General features: G+C 59.9%; 1 protein-coding gene across 1 annotated transcript in view; it reads right to left on the bottom strand.

Moving 5' to 3' along the window:
* The window catches only part of RXRA (retinoid X receptor alpha), a 105,737-nt gene that overhangs the window by 9,926 nt on the left and 81,293 nt on the right, over positions 1 to 14,518 (bottom strand). The window contains exons 5-7 of the mRNA XM_063081784.1: positions 8,568 to 8,737; positions 4,844 to 4,973; positions 263 to 395 (exon numbers count right to left, since the gene is read on the bottom strand). Coding sequence (XP_062937854.1) covers positions 263 to 395; positions 4,844 to 4,973; positions 8,568 to 8,737 — 433 coding nt within the window. The remainder of the gene's footprint in view (positions 1 to 262; positions 396 to 4,843; positions 4,974 to 8,567; positions 8,738 to 14,518) is intronic.

Genomic DNA, 14,518 nt, shown 5'->3' on the forward strand with positions numbered 1-14,518 from the left:
AAGTATGGCTTTCCTTCCCACGGATGGATATACTGGATTACCAAAAAGAAAAAAGAACTGGAAGGAAATAAGCCACAATGTTGGCTGTAGGTCTCAATTATTCCCAGATGCTGAGCTCTAAAGGGATTTTAATTCTTCCCTGTACTTTTCTGTATTTCTCGCATTTTTAACCTGCTTGAGCAGGATGTGCATGGACCTGACTCGGCCAGCCCAGCGGTACAGGTGGTGGAAGCGCCCTGGCCCTGCCAGGGTCCCGCCCCACCTGTCAAAGATGGCGCCCACCCCTGCGCTGTGGGCGCTGTTCCGGTGGACGTGCAGCCCGGTGGCCAGGAGGATCCCGTCCTTCACGGCTATGGACCGGTGCGAGAAGGAGGCGATGAGCAGCTCGTTCCAGCCTGGGGGAGGAGGCACACGGTCACTTGCTGTCTCTAGGCCCCCCCCACCCTGCCTCCACCCCAACCCCTAGTCGGACCCCCACCGCAGCACGTTGCAGACCCATCCAAGCCCAGGCTCGCAAACTGAGTTCCGGTGCCCTGTAGAAAAGAGGCTGCTCTGTACCTAAGTCCAGGAAACACCTCTTCCTTCTCCAGGAAGGAAGACCTATAAAGGCCTCGAGAAGTCCTGCACAGAGTGTCTCCTCCGGCTTTGTTTAACCCAGGACCTCACTGACTCGTGTGCCACGGAGCGCCAAGGACTCACTCTGGGATGGCCACGGAACACCTGCTGCCAGCCTGGCCCCAACAGCATATTTCCAGAGGTCAATGTGGATTGCGTGGAGCGCCACAAAATAGCAAAGTACTAAACTTAAACAAGGTGCCCAGAGCCACGGGCCCAACCTGACACTCCTGTAAGATGTTCTCGCACAGACGCCCCAGAGCAACATCGAAGAGTTAGGAAAGGGTACAGAAAAAATAGAAAAAGTTCCTGTGCACGAGTATTTAATGACTCCTATAAACTGGATAACATGAAATCATCTTCAATAATACCAATAGTAGCTGGCTGGTTAACTCATGTGGGACAGCCCGGTGCTAACACCAAGGTCAAGCGTTCAGACCCCCTTTCTGGCCAGCTGCCAAAACAAAACAAAACAAAAACAACAAGATATATATATATATATATATATATATATCAATGATAATTTTCATTGCCAACACTCCCTGAGTGGTCAAAAGGTTCTGGGTATCATGTGGATTACCAACTGCGATCTTACAAAGCACACATTAGCTCCATTTTACAAAGAGGGAAACTGAGATACACGGCGGGAAGGGGTCAGCAGGAGGATAGGTGTGGACCACAGGGACCCCTCCGTCCAACAACTCCAACCAACCCTGGCTTCCCAGCTGTGTGCAACCCTCCCGAAGCTCATTCAGAACATGACTTCATGCCCCCATCATGGGAACCCAGGAGGCGAGTCCTGCTGTCCTCATTTCACAGCTCGGTGAGCTGAGGGCCCGGGAAGGAAGCCCTGACCCCGAGGCTGCCCCTTCCCGGGTGGGAGGGGTTTGACAAGCCTCTGAGCTGTGCCCACTGATATGAGAGAGGAAAAGCCAGGGAACACCGTCACAGAGGCGCAGATCTGAGACGTCCCCAGCTCAACTTGCACGTCCCATTCCAAGCCGGGTGTCAGCAGGCAGCCCGTTGAAAGGGGAAACAGGAAGGTAGGAGAGCACGTCTGGGAGATGCTGCCCATCACTCTGCACCCAAGCCACGCGCAGCCAGCACCCTGAAGGCTCTGGCGAGTCGTGCAGTGAAAACACCTTCCTCTCGGTTCAGCCAAACTTTCTTCGCTCAAGGAACCTTCTTTTTTGCCCATGAAACACCTACAGCATCACATCTGGGGAAACTCTGATCTACGTGACCCCCCTCGATCTGAAACACAGTAATCTGAGGCCCAGGGAGGTGACTACCCCAAACCACGCAGTGAGTCAGGACTGTCCCCAGCCCCGGCCCCCACCCCGTCCCCGATCCCTTCCTACATTCCAGGGTGGGGTGGTTTACATCCCAGTAGAGTGAGAGCTCTTCTAGGGGAGGGCTCTCCCCTTCCCTCCCCCAGCAGGCCAGTGTGGATGGACATCCTATGCCCAAGGGCAGGGACCCAGGAGGCAGAGCTGGCCCCAAACCCACCTGCCTCCCTCCCTGGCTGTCCCTGCCTCTCTGGAGTCACTTTGTGTCTCTCCTTCTGGTCCCCCACAGAGGTCTGTCCAGCTTCGTCCTGCCTCGGATCTAGCAGCCAGGCCTGGGATCCGCCTGAGTGGCCAGCTGTCCCCCCACCACACCCATGGCCACTGGGGCCCCAGCAGGGCCTGGGGTGGGCTTGCCTCTGGAACTCAGGCGGCGCCCAGCATGGCTTGGCAATGGCTGGTGTCAGAAGTGCTGCTGAGCTGTGCTGCAGCACAGCACAGGGGACAGGGGCCCAGGACATGTGGATGGCCTAGCAGGAATGCACCTCCCAGCAGCCTCCAGCAGGCCTGCCACATCTCAGCTTATCCGTCCCTCTGCCCCGCACCTGCATCCTCAGCTATTTCTCCTCTCCCATGGGTAGGAGCATGCTGGAAGGACCCACAGACCCAGTGCTGAAGCCAGCTGGGGCTCAGACCTGGCTCGGCCTAGTGGGCCTAGCCTCCCCTCTCCAAACCACCATTCACGCAGCTCAGCAAGGGCACCTGCTCCTGGTATCGGAAGGACCAACCTGCCTGTACACGTCCAGCAAAGCAGGAGCTCTGACAGTCACAGCTGCTGGTATCCGAGGGGAGGGTCTGTCCCAGGCAGCCATGGCCGAGCCAGGCCTGGCTTCCCCTCTGGGTCAGGGATGGAGAGGGGGTAGGCAGGACAAACAAGACCAGAGGTGCAAAGTGGTGGGACCCCATGCCTTCTACGTCAGCCCGGCCCCTTCCTCGCTCACGGCCCAGCAAGGCCAGCGCCCCCCTAGAGAGCAATCTGGCACAGCCTGGACCCTCAGAAGACATGTTAGAGGGGCTAACGAGACCTCAGAGTTCAACAGCACAGGTGATGGGACAGGCAGGAGGAGGACGTTGGATAGAGGAGCCTGGAAGCCATGGGCGGACCGCGTCCTGCCTCAGTTTGCCCATCTGACAAACATCAGTGTCAGGGTGACTCGATGCTTCCATGGAACAAGCCAGAACTATTTATTTTTAGCACTTCTTTTCTGAAGGCCGCCTGGAAGGGTGGGGTGGGTGTCTGCCCCTAGGACGGGGCCCTAACCCTGCAGTGACAGACACACGAATAAAGCTAGCTTCTGCCCACAGCCAGGCTGGACTCCTCAGCGGGTTCCGGAAGGAGGCCCAGGGGAGGAAGAAGAGGCCGCCCACCACAGGAACACCACGGGACTGCGTCCCGGTCATCCAAAGCCCAGGAGGGGCTCGGGTCTAGGGGCAGCCAGGGCTCTGGGCCAAGAACAGGCTGCACGGGGAGCTATCACCAACGGCTGCAGGGGAAAGCCACAGGCAGGTGTCCACATGTGAGGACCAGCATCAGTGGATGGCCCCTGCATGCCCCAGCAGAAGCCAATGACCCTCGGAGCCCCACTCTGCCATGATCACCCCGTGCGCCAGACGCCATGACACAGTCGTCCAACCCGACGTGCAGCCCCACCCCAGCCCTCAGACTTCCTGATCTTCCCAGGATCTGGAGACTCCTAAGGAAGATACGTAACCGCATGTGACCAGCTGTCCAAGGCCATCTTTGCTGCTGGGGGAGACACCACCGTCCTCTCTGCAAAGGCTTTTCCACCTCACCCTGGCTGTTTCCAAAGCCCACGGTGGCCACACGGGCTCTGAAGCTGGCAAAACTGGGGATTGTGAACTGAGGGCCAGGGAGGAAGAGCCCCCAGAGGTGAAGGCAGACAGGCAGACGTGGCCCTCGGTCAGCGGAATGCTCGCCAGATTCTGAAAGTCTGTGCCCACAAAGGCAGGGGGCCCCATGCCTCAGGCCCAGAGGGGCAGAGACCCATCCGGACAGAAGGAAGATTATCCTGGCTCCTCTGGGTGGGCCCAATATAGTCACAAGGGTCCTCATAAGAGGAAGGCAGGAGGGTAAGGTCCCTCCATACACAGCCTGACCCAGGCAGCTTCCAGAACATTCCATGCTCCACAGGGAGCCGTCTCTGGCTGTTTTTCCCTCCATTTTCCACTTTGGAACTGCCTCATATCACCCCAGGCTTCTCGGGTGAAGCTGGGGTGGCAGAGCCCACAGCACAGCTGCAGGAAGGAGAAACGGTCTGCACACTCAGACCCCAGGAGAGTGTGACCTCCCGGGCCTATCAGGGGACATGGGACAGCCACCAGCACCATCGCTGTGGCTGGCAGGACACGAGAAGTGACCCAGACCCTGTGCACGCCTGTGTCACTCTTGCCTCACCATCAGGAGCTTGCGCTAAGGGCCCATCTCACCACTCCCAGTCAGCACATCCTTCCTGTCCCTTCACAGAGGAGGAAACAGCTCAGAAGGCAGCTTGCCTTGCCAGCGTCCACAGCTGGCCTAACCCCAGACCCCAAAGCCAACGCTCCTGAGCAAGCATGCTCTGTGCACCCGCTACCTACATGTGGCACAGTCCCCACCTAGAAAGGGTGCTGAAGGCAGCAGAGAGCACACGCCCGTGACACGCCCATCCCTCCCTCCCTCTCAAGAGACAACCTGACAGCCCTTCACCTTTCCGAAGGCTACTTAGACCCTGCATCACAAACCTCCTACTAAGGGAGGGGAGGGGTGCTGAGACCTCCAGGCATTTCCCTGACAGCCCTAGGCAGCGGGAAAAAGGAGAGTCCTAGGCTCTGTCCCTTCCGTGTGACTCCCCTCCAGCCCCTGGCCAGGCCCAGCCACTCACCTGCCCGCAGCAGGATGACTTGGTCATCCAGCGGCAGCTCAGAGAAGTGCGGGATCCGCTTGGCCCACTCCACAAGGGTGAAGAGCTGTTTGTCCGCAGCTTGGCAGATGTTGGTGACAGGGTCGTTGGGCTGCGGTGGAGGGAGAGAGGCCGTGCATTCAGTCCCAGGCCACCAACACATTTACAGAGGACACAGCCCCAGACCAGGCCCTGCCCCCCATGCTATACCTGTGTGGTGGGCTGGATAATGGCCCCCAAAGATGCCCACATCCTAGTCCCCAGAACCTGTGAGTGGTGGCCTTGCACGGCAGGCGGGGCCTTGCGGGTGTGATTATGTTCTGGACCTTGAGATGGGGCAGGGTTCTGGATTATCGGGGTGGGCCCAGTGTAATCCCAAGGGTCCTTAAGAGAGGGAGGCAGGGGTCAGAGTCGAGAAGACAACTCGGGGATGGAAGTGGGGGTCACAGAGGAGAGAAGATGCTGCTGTCGTGAAGATGTGGGAGGGGGCCACAAGCCCTTCCAGAAGCCAGGATAGGCACAGGTCCTCCCAGAGCCTCCAGAAAGAACATGGCTCTGCAGACACATGGACTTTAGCCGGGTGGGACTGAGTTTGGGTTTCTGACCTCCAAAACTGTCAGATAAAATCTGTGTTGTTTTAAGCCACTGAGTTTGTGGTAATTTGTTACTGTAGCCACAGGAAACTCAAACGGCCCACAGGATCCATTTAGTCCCCAACATAGCCCTAGGAGGCAGGTGCCAGGGAATGAGGACATCAAGATGTGGGGGGAGGGGGCCAGTCACATGACAAGTGGGCATGGGGGCTGGGGTGGGACTGGGCCCCCTTCACCTCTGATGGTCACAGTGGCCCACTCAGGGGACTGGACTGGCACCTTGCTTTCTACCAGATGTGGTAGAAAAAAGAAAAAAGTCACCAGGCCCCAGGCACAGACAGAGGGTGGCCTCAGAGGCCCTTCTGGAAAGTTCTAACCAGAAGGGCCTTTCTAGTCATTCTCACAGATGAGGAGCCCAGGGGGGCCTCGGCAGCAGGGCAGGAGGCGAGCCCCCTCCCCAGCTCCTGGCCAGTAGGCTTGGATCACAGATCCTCTGGGTCCTGACAGTGGGGCGGGGGACCGATGCCCAGGAGTGGGATGCCGGAATCCTCACTCCAGAAACCACGACGGCCAGGACATTCACGCAGGAGAAAATGCCTTCCTCTGAAGAGCTGCTGCTGACAGAAACCATCTGCTTGTCGGCACACGCAGTCCAAACACAGAGCCCCACGTAAGGAGCTTGCTCAGGGCTCAAGTGGGAAGGCCAGTGACAAACTGGCATCAAGACTGCTGGGGCTGGGCGAGGCTGGGCGTGCAGAGGGGAGGCCGGAGCCAGCGGACGGAGGGGTGCTGGCACAGGGCCCATTACTCATTCATTCACCCACCCCTTCTTCCTCAGCAACCCTCAGAGCCCCCAGCACATGCTCGGGCCCCCAGAGGCTCTGCTCCTCAGCCTCAGTCTCCCCTTCTGTCTCCTTGCCTGACCATTTGCTGCAGGGCAGCCCCAAGGGGCAGAGCCAGGCCTGGTGGAGACAGGCCCTGCGGTGACCGAGCTGGGGAGGAGACAGATGCCCAAGCAGTGTGTCTCCAGCACAGGTGCGTCTGATGGAGCCTCAATGCTCAGTGGCAGGCAGCTCTGCCTGGGAGCCCTGTCCCAGGGAACTGGCCTCCTCCCTGGCCCCTGGCTGGCCACCCCCTCGGGAGCCTACATGGGGCCTGGAGCAGGCCCAGGTGACATGGCAGGGTGGAGCCCTGAGCCTCTCCTGTGCTGGCCAGGGCCTCTGCACTAGTGGTCACAGGGGTAACCCAACCGCCATGTACCTGGAGTGGGCACAGACAGGACCTGGAACGGGACATGAGGGGCTGGGGAGTAGCAGGCATCGGCCCAGCAGGAAGTGTAGAGTCTGGCTCAGATCCCAGCAGGGCTAGGACTGGAGAGGTCTTCTGGGTGGGGAGGGACTGTGAGGGAATCCAGCCCCACCCTGCCCCACCTCTGCTGTGTGGCCTCGGGCAAGGGCTTGACTTCTCTAAGCCTCCACTTCTCACTTAGAGACCCAATGGGCCTCATTCAGCAGCAGACATTTAATGAGCTCACATCTGTGCCAGGAAGAAGTGTCAACAGGACCTGCCCGAGCAGGGGCCAAGGCCCTGCCCAGCGCTGGAGAGAAACCAGCTACCAGATCGGGACGCCCGGCTAGTCAGCCCTCTCTGGGCCTCACTTTGCCCTTGGAGGGAAGGGTCCCGGTCAGCCACTTTCCCAGGAGGACCCGGGCATGTAGCGTGAGACCTACACGAAAGATGAGGCGGGCATCTGTCCCCTGAGCAAACCCCACCGGCTTGGTGGTTCCAAACCCCCGGCCTTCTATGGAGCAACGGAGAACAGATGGAAGATTTTTTTTCCCCAAATAATGTCCTTACTTGACAAAATAAAAACCTGGCAACACTTCATCACTCTCCCACCTTTCCTTTGGCGTTTCCGCTTGATCAGGAAACCCTCACGCTGCCCTCCCCTCCCCTCCCCGGGGCATGGGGCAGGCCAGGGCCACAGACCAGACAGAACTGTCGGTGTTCACAGCAGGGGGTGGGTTTACTCCAGTCCCTACTGGGGAGGGATCACCAGCCCCGAGAACAAGGTGCCCACCTCACGGCCCCCATGTGCCGTCTCTAGCTAGGCAGCCCCGGCCCGAGGCCAGAGTGGAGGTCTGAATGGGCTGTGGTCCTGGGGGCGCCAGGTGTCCCATCCTGGAGAGGGCAGGGAAGCAGGGTGACCAGCAACCCAGCCTGGGAGCTTCAGGTCACAGGGACCTCTTAGATAGACAAGAGGGGACTCCCCCAGACTGGGCAAAGGCAGGGGGGTAAGGAGGGCCCCATGCGAGCTCCTCGGGGCAGTGTAGGGTTGCTGTCCCTAACCCCTGACAGAAGCTGGGCAATGAGGAACTGCTCAGATGCCACCCCCATCCTCACTGGGGCTGTGCTCCAGGCAGAGGAAGCAGCACATGCAAAGGCCCTGCATGGGGAGGGGGTGGTGGCCAGCAGGGTGCGTCTGGCAGAGGGAGACCAGTGGAGGGAGAGGGAAGGTGACCTCAACGTCTGCCTGCACAAGGTCTCCAGCGGCCGGCCACAGGACTCTGGTCCAAGTCCTGAACCCACATGGAGACCCAGATAGAGTCCAGATACCACACTGACTGCAAACCAGGGGCAGACAGGTGCCCCAAGAGCCAGCTGGACCACGGGCACAAGACAGCACAAAGCATGATAGTGCAGAATGCTATGCTTTGATTCAAACTAGCAAAAAGTCACCTACCTGACCTGGGGCCTGGGTGTAGCCACCTGCTCCTTGGGGTCTTTGACAAATGGGGTCTCTCACCCAGGCATGCTCACCAGGGGCCAAAAGTCCCCAAAGCAACACAGGTTCTTGTGCCTTAGGGTGGGAGGGGGCTCAGAGATGGCCAAGGAGCAGAGGGCCCCTGGCCTCAACTCTACTGAGAACCCGCACACACACACAGGCTGGCCAAGGAGGGCCGCCACCTGGTAGGTACAGGAGAGGCAGGTGCAGCCCCACCAGGCCAAGGGTCCCACAGCACCCCGGGACCCCTGGAGTTCATCAGCTGCTCAAGTTGAAGGGTAAGCGAGTGAGGGAACTACAGGGAAACTGAGGCATGGCTGAGACTCACCGAGCTGGGGTTCAGCCCCATGTTTGCCTCCACATAGGTCTCGGTCTTGGGCTCCACGGCCAGCTCAGCCTCCAGGATCTTCTCCACGGGCATGTCCTCGTTGGCACTACTGGTGGACTCCACCTCATTCTCGTTCCGGTCCTTGCCCCGCTGTCGCTCCTCCTGCACAGCTGTGACAGGGAAGAGGTGCCACTTAGCCCCATGCGGGCCCAGCCAGCAGCTTCCACGGCAGCCCTTCCAGGGTCAAGGGCCAGGCACCACCAGCGCCAAGCCAGCATGCCCAGGACACCACAAGCCCCTCCAGGGCCAGTGAGGGAGGCACCTCCCACAGCCAGCCAGACCCAGCCCCATCTCTGCCCCATATCTGGCCTCTCAGTGGCTGTGAGCTTGGACAGCAGAGCCCACCTCTCATTACTTCATTTGACAAACGTTCACACCAGGGGCCTCACTGGGGCAGACAGGGCCCAGCTTCCATGGAGCTGACAGTTCAGCAGGGATCCCAACATGGAGAGAGAAGGGCTTTGATGGACTATGAACTCAGGGAAAGCCAGGGAGGCTTCCTGGAAGAAGTGGCGATGAGACTGGAGGAGGAAGTACAGCAAGGACAACAGTCCAGACAGAGGAAACGGCCCATGCAAAGGCCCGAGGCCAGGGCAGAGTATGCTCCTGGTGAGGAAGGGGGCCACCACGCCGATGGGAGCTAGAGCCGTGGGCACAACTGGGGAGCAGAGGACTCGTGGGTTCAGAGTCCTTTGGTCAAGTGTGAAGGCACACACCCGGAGACCCCCATGCACCCCCTTCCCCCACACTGGAATCTGTCAAAGGGAAGAGATGCCCTGGCCCCACCTAATCACACTCAGGCTACAAGGCGACTGCTCTCCCCATCCCTCTGGTGCCACACGGCCCAGGGACCATCCACCCTGCTCCTCTGGCCGCACTCTGAGCAGTAGCACCGAGAGATGCCTGGGGATCTGTCCTGGTAAGCTGCCCAGTGCTGGGGGACTCAAGGCAGAGAATCAAGATAAAATATGATATTTTCAAGAAGCTAATCTGTAGCCTGGGGTCAGGCGCACTGCCCAGGCCTGGGCTCCAGCAGCTGTCTGGCTGCCAGCCAAGCCTGGAGGTGGGGGCTCAGTGAAGGGGCCTCGGGCAGGAGCCCTTGCCATCCACCTGAGGATGCCTACCAGACGGCCAGACACTGGGAATCCTTTCCCCAAGCCTGCAGCCCACTTGGATTTACCTTTCTCAACTGCCTACTCTGGCACCTAGGGACCCCACACCCCACACCCCTCTGCCAGCCTGTCTGGGGCATCCACCACCAAGAGTGTCAGGGGATCAGCTGGGGTCTGGATGGTGCTTGGACAGACAGAGCCCCTTGGCTCGCAGGCAGTTCCCCTGAGACGTGGCCCTTTCTTGGTAGTCCTGCCCCACGTGTATGATGGCCCTGAGCTGGGCCCTGGTCCCAACCAGCCACCTCCTTCTTCTACTGCTCCATCAACCACCCAACAGCCCCAAGGGTAGGCAAGTCCATTACCCTCATTTTACAGGGGAGGAAACTGAGACCCAGAGAGACAAAGTGACTTGTCCAAATGAGAATGCCAGAGCTGGGAAAGCAAGAGGGGCTATGGGTCCCCAAAGCTGCCTCTGTCCAGCTCAGCTCCACATCCCCACTGCAGTGAGGGCTTCTCCATCACCCCCTGCAAACCCCTCCTCACAGGCTTCATCAGTGCCCAGATGCTGCTGTGCCCACCTGCCAGCGGGCTGGGCTGGGTGGTCCTTGACTCCCCGTCCTCTTTCCATGCCTGACAAATGGCCCCTCCAGGTGTCTTGATAGCTGGCAGAACACAAACCCCTCAGCCTCGGGTTCCCACAGGCACCAGCTATCCACAGACGACCACCTCTGTCCACCCCCAGACCTACCTGCCCTGCCTCGGGCTCTGGCCCAGGCCTCATGCCCTGGCTTCTGGATGAGGTGCCGAATGTGAGGCTCAGGAGGAGACGGGAGAGGCGTCGATGCCTCTGGCCCCCTCCCTGCCTGGCCACAGCTGTCAGCACCACTTGCTCCTAAGGCCACAGCTCCCGTGGGGCTCTGCAAGCCCAACCCCACTCCCTCCTCTTGGCCTGGGAGGTGGGACTAACAGCTCCTGGCTGCGCTGGCCCAGGGCCCCCAGCCCTACTTGGCTCCCTTAGTGATGCTCACAGCCCTGAGACAGTATTGCACCAGCACCTCTCATCCATCCTGTGCCAAAAGCTTTTTGCCAGGGCCCTGCTGACAACCATTCACAGTTGAGGGCACTGACGCATGCCCCTCTGGGGCCTCGGGCTCCCTGATGGCAGCCCTGCATCCTTCCTGCACTGACAGCTCCCTAGAGCTGACCCCGTGCCAGGGGCTGTGCTCTCCAAGACCCCAAGGCCTGGCCTGAGCAAGGGACTTTCTGCCCACATGCCGAGGCTCAAGGACAGGAGAACGTCCAGCGCCTTCAGGACGAATGCACCAGCTGCACCAAGGAGGCCTCGAATCGGTGTTTCTGCAAGCCTGGCTCTTCTGGAAAGTCAGACAGCAGGTGGAAGCCGGGTGGGGAGCTGAGAGCCGGCAGACAAGATGGCACAGGGTCCATGGGGGCTGCAGAGGCTGGCCTGGCTCCAGCCCCTCCCAGCTGGGCTTCCACGACCCCTCCACATAGCAGGAGCTCCTCTGAAGTAGGGCCACTCTTCACGTTATCCTCTCTGTCATAGAGGACATGGTCATGGGGCCTGGAGGGCCGACCCCCACTAATGGTGAGCTGCCCCATCGAGCAGGAGGCACATGCATGGGCTGATCCCAGCCAGTACCTGGGGTGACAGGGATGCAGAACCCAGGCAGGGCCGTGTCCCCAGGACCCTGAGGATGGGTCTAAAGCCTCAGTTCCAGGACACAGCTGAGATCCTTTCCAGCTCAACTGCTTCATCTTACTAGGTGTAGAAACCAAGGCTCAGAGAGCCAAAGGGGCATGGGTGAGCTCTCAGGACAGTAAGCTTAAAGCTGCAGGCTGCAGGCTCTGGAATCTAACACCTCCAGATCCCCAAAGCCTGCAGCACCCCTGACAGCTGTGTGGCCCTGGGCAAGTCCCCTAACCTCTCTGTGCCTCGGCTCTCTCAGGCATAAAGTGCAAATAAAGGCACCTGCCTTCAGGACGGATGCACTAGCAAACACCTGCACAGAGGAGCCATGAGACACTCGCAGCTTTGTCACCTGGAGCCCCCACTGCCACGCTCCCCGCCACCTGGCCCAGTCCCAGGGATTTCCTCCCACTCAAAGACAGTCCCAGGGTGCAGGGAGTCCAGGACAAGGAGGCCCTGAGCATGCGGCCTCGCTGCGGTCTTCCCCGCGGTCCTCCCCGGCTCCACAGCACCTGCCTCCTCCCGGGGCAGCTGAGAATTAATTAGCGAGTATCCTGTGAAGCGCTTTGAAGCTGTGAGGGGCCCCAACAGCTCTGAGCAGCAGCATTGTAAATATTATCATTTTATTTATAGCCGGCGGAGGGGCAGGAGGGGCCAGGGGACTTATGTTTTGCCAGAGCAATCACCTCTTAGACGCAGTCAGGTTTGACTTATGTCTGGCCGGCGCCGGGCAGCCTCAGGGGGAGGCGTCTGTAAACACAGGGCCGCCCATCTTCCCAGCCCTGAGAGCCGAGAGGCGGCAGTGGAGCGGGGACGCCGTGGCCCAGTCTGCCCCACAGGAAGATCAAGACAGGCTGAGCTCAGCCCGAGTTCTGCTCTGCCAGACCCCGACACAGGCCAGCCCCTCCCCCAGAATAACCAGAGCTGCCAGCATCAGGAGACACACTGGCATAGAACCGTGGGGCGGCGGAGGGGGTATCCAGGGTGGGCTGTCTCTGCCACAGCCCCCCAGGGCCGAGCAGGAAGGGACAGGGGTTTGGGAGAAAAAAAGACAGCTTGGTGTCCAGGGCGTCTTTGGGCTGAGCCCCTGACACAGGCAGGACCAAATTCCACCAAAATGCTCTGGCCCAGCTGCCTCTCTTTAAAGCCGGGGTGATGCACACCCAGAGAGGGGAGAGTCCTGCCAGAGGCCACACAGTGAGTGAGGGTCACTCCAGCTCAGAGGAGGTGGCCTTCCTCCCCACCCAAGGGATTCAATCTAGGACAAGGCTTGTGAAGACCAGAACAGTGCACACACACTCATGCACGCACACACAGAGACATGCTGTGGCCACTGCTTTTCAACCCCGCCACCAGCCAAGCACAGCACTGTCATCTGCCACATTCCTCCAACGAGCCCATGGGGGGACCTTGCTAGTGCCTCCCTGCACAGAAGAGGAAACTGAGGGCTCAGAGAGGCAACGTCACCTGCCCAGTGTCACAAAGCCAGAAAGCAGCAGGGCAGCACTTGAACCCATCCTGGCTCTTGCCCTACAGGAGAAACGTGTGGGGTCACCCATATCTGTGGACGCACATGCACACACGTTTGCACACACCAAACACTGCCGCTTCCACACCCCGGTCCTTCCGAGCCAGGGGACAGGCCACAGGAAGCAAAGGAAGGCAAGAAGGAAATGGGAAGAGGCCTTCCTAGGAGAGAAGAAGGAAGCAGAGAAAGAAGCAGGTGGCCCCTTCCAATGTGGTCCAGTGTCACCCCAAGGCAGGAGCCAGGTCTCCCCGATCAGGCTAGGAACTCCCAAGGGCGGAGCCTGTCTCCTCCATCAGACCAGGCACACCTGCAGTCCCCCAACCCCCCACTGCCTGCTCCAGCAACAGGTCCAGGCTGGGCCAGGGAAGGGCCAGGGCCCCACCATGGCACTTCCCACCGGCTCTGCCCACCCCCAGCCCTGAGAATGCTGCAGAACGAGTCCCAGGTGGCTGCTTGTGTGTGCAGGCCCTGCTGTTGCCCAACACGAGATGCTATCGGCCTGCAGCATCCCTCATTAGCCAGCTAAGGGGCGGGGACCCCATCTGCCCCGAAGCCAGAACGGCCCCTCCCGGGAGCAGAGCCACTGTATGGGAAGACCTGGGCCCTCCCTGTGGTCAGCCAGTCCCGTGCCAACTCCAGCTGCCTCACAGCACAGCCCGGGGAAGAGATGCCTCAGCATTAGCCTCGGTCTACAGGGGTGTGGTCACAAGCCTGGCCGGCCTCAGAACTGACAGCTCACATCCTGTGTGCTCTGGGCACTCTGGATGGACAACCTTGGCCCCTCAGCTTCCTCCAGGACTGCCTCGCCGCTGGTCTCACGTGGCCAACACCCGCCTGCTGCTGCCAGGGAACCCTCCCTGCAGTGGTTTGCCCTGGGAGAGCAGACAGGGGAGGAGCTCTGTGTTTGAGCACCAGTGCACGGCAAAGGGGCACTGCCCAGAACCCAGGTGCAAGCAGGGGCAGGGGCGTGCCCCATGATCCTGCCAGCCACATGTCCTGCATGGGTCCCTACAGCATGGGCTCCAGGGCTGCACTGGGGTAAGTGCAGTAAGACCATGGACTGTGGGCCTGGGCCTCATTGTGCAGCCTGCATTCCCCGAGCAAGTAGGTGGGAGGTGTCCCGCCTGCATAAGGACAGGCACTGGACAGCAGAGCCCACATGGCATGAGGGCTCACTTGTTCCTTGCTCTCCATGGCTGACAAGGCCAAGTCTCACGGTGGTTGTGTTTATGGAATGACAGCACTTTGTGGGAGTTATTACTGCAGGTTCATTACTCATAAATCCACCTGGAGACAAAGGGGAGGGGGAGTCCACTGACTGGCATCAGGTATTCACCTAACAGCCCATAAATCGGGTCTCAAGAGCCACTCACTATCAAGGGGTGAGAATGAGGCACAGGCTGGCAGGACTCTGCATCACGCAAGCTGGGGTGCAGCAGGCCTGCCCCGTGCTGGCCCTGAGACCTCTCCAAGTCGCCACCTCTCTGTGAGGCATGGACAGTATTACGGCACCAGCGTAGGCAGGTTGAGCGAGAGAGCACAT

This window comes from Cynocephalus volans, chromosome 17, assembly GCF_027409185.1.
Source record: "Cynocephalus volans isolate mCynVol1 chromosome 17, mCynVol1.pri, whole genome shotgun sequence".
Lineage (NCBI taxonomy): Eukaryota > Metazoa > Chordata > Mammalia > Dermoptera > Cynocephalidae > Cynocephalus > Cynocephalus volans.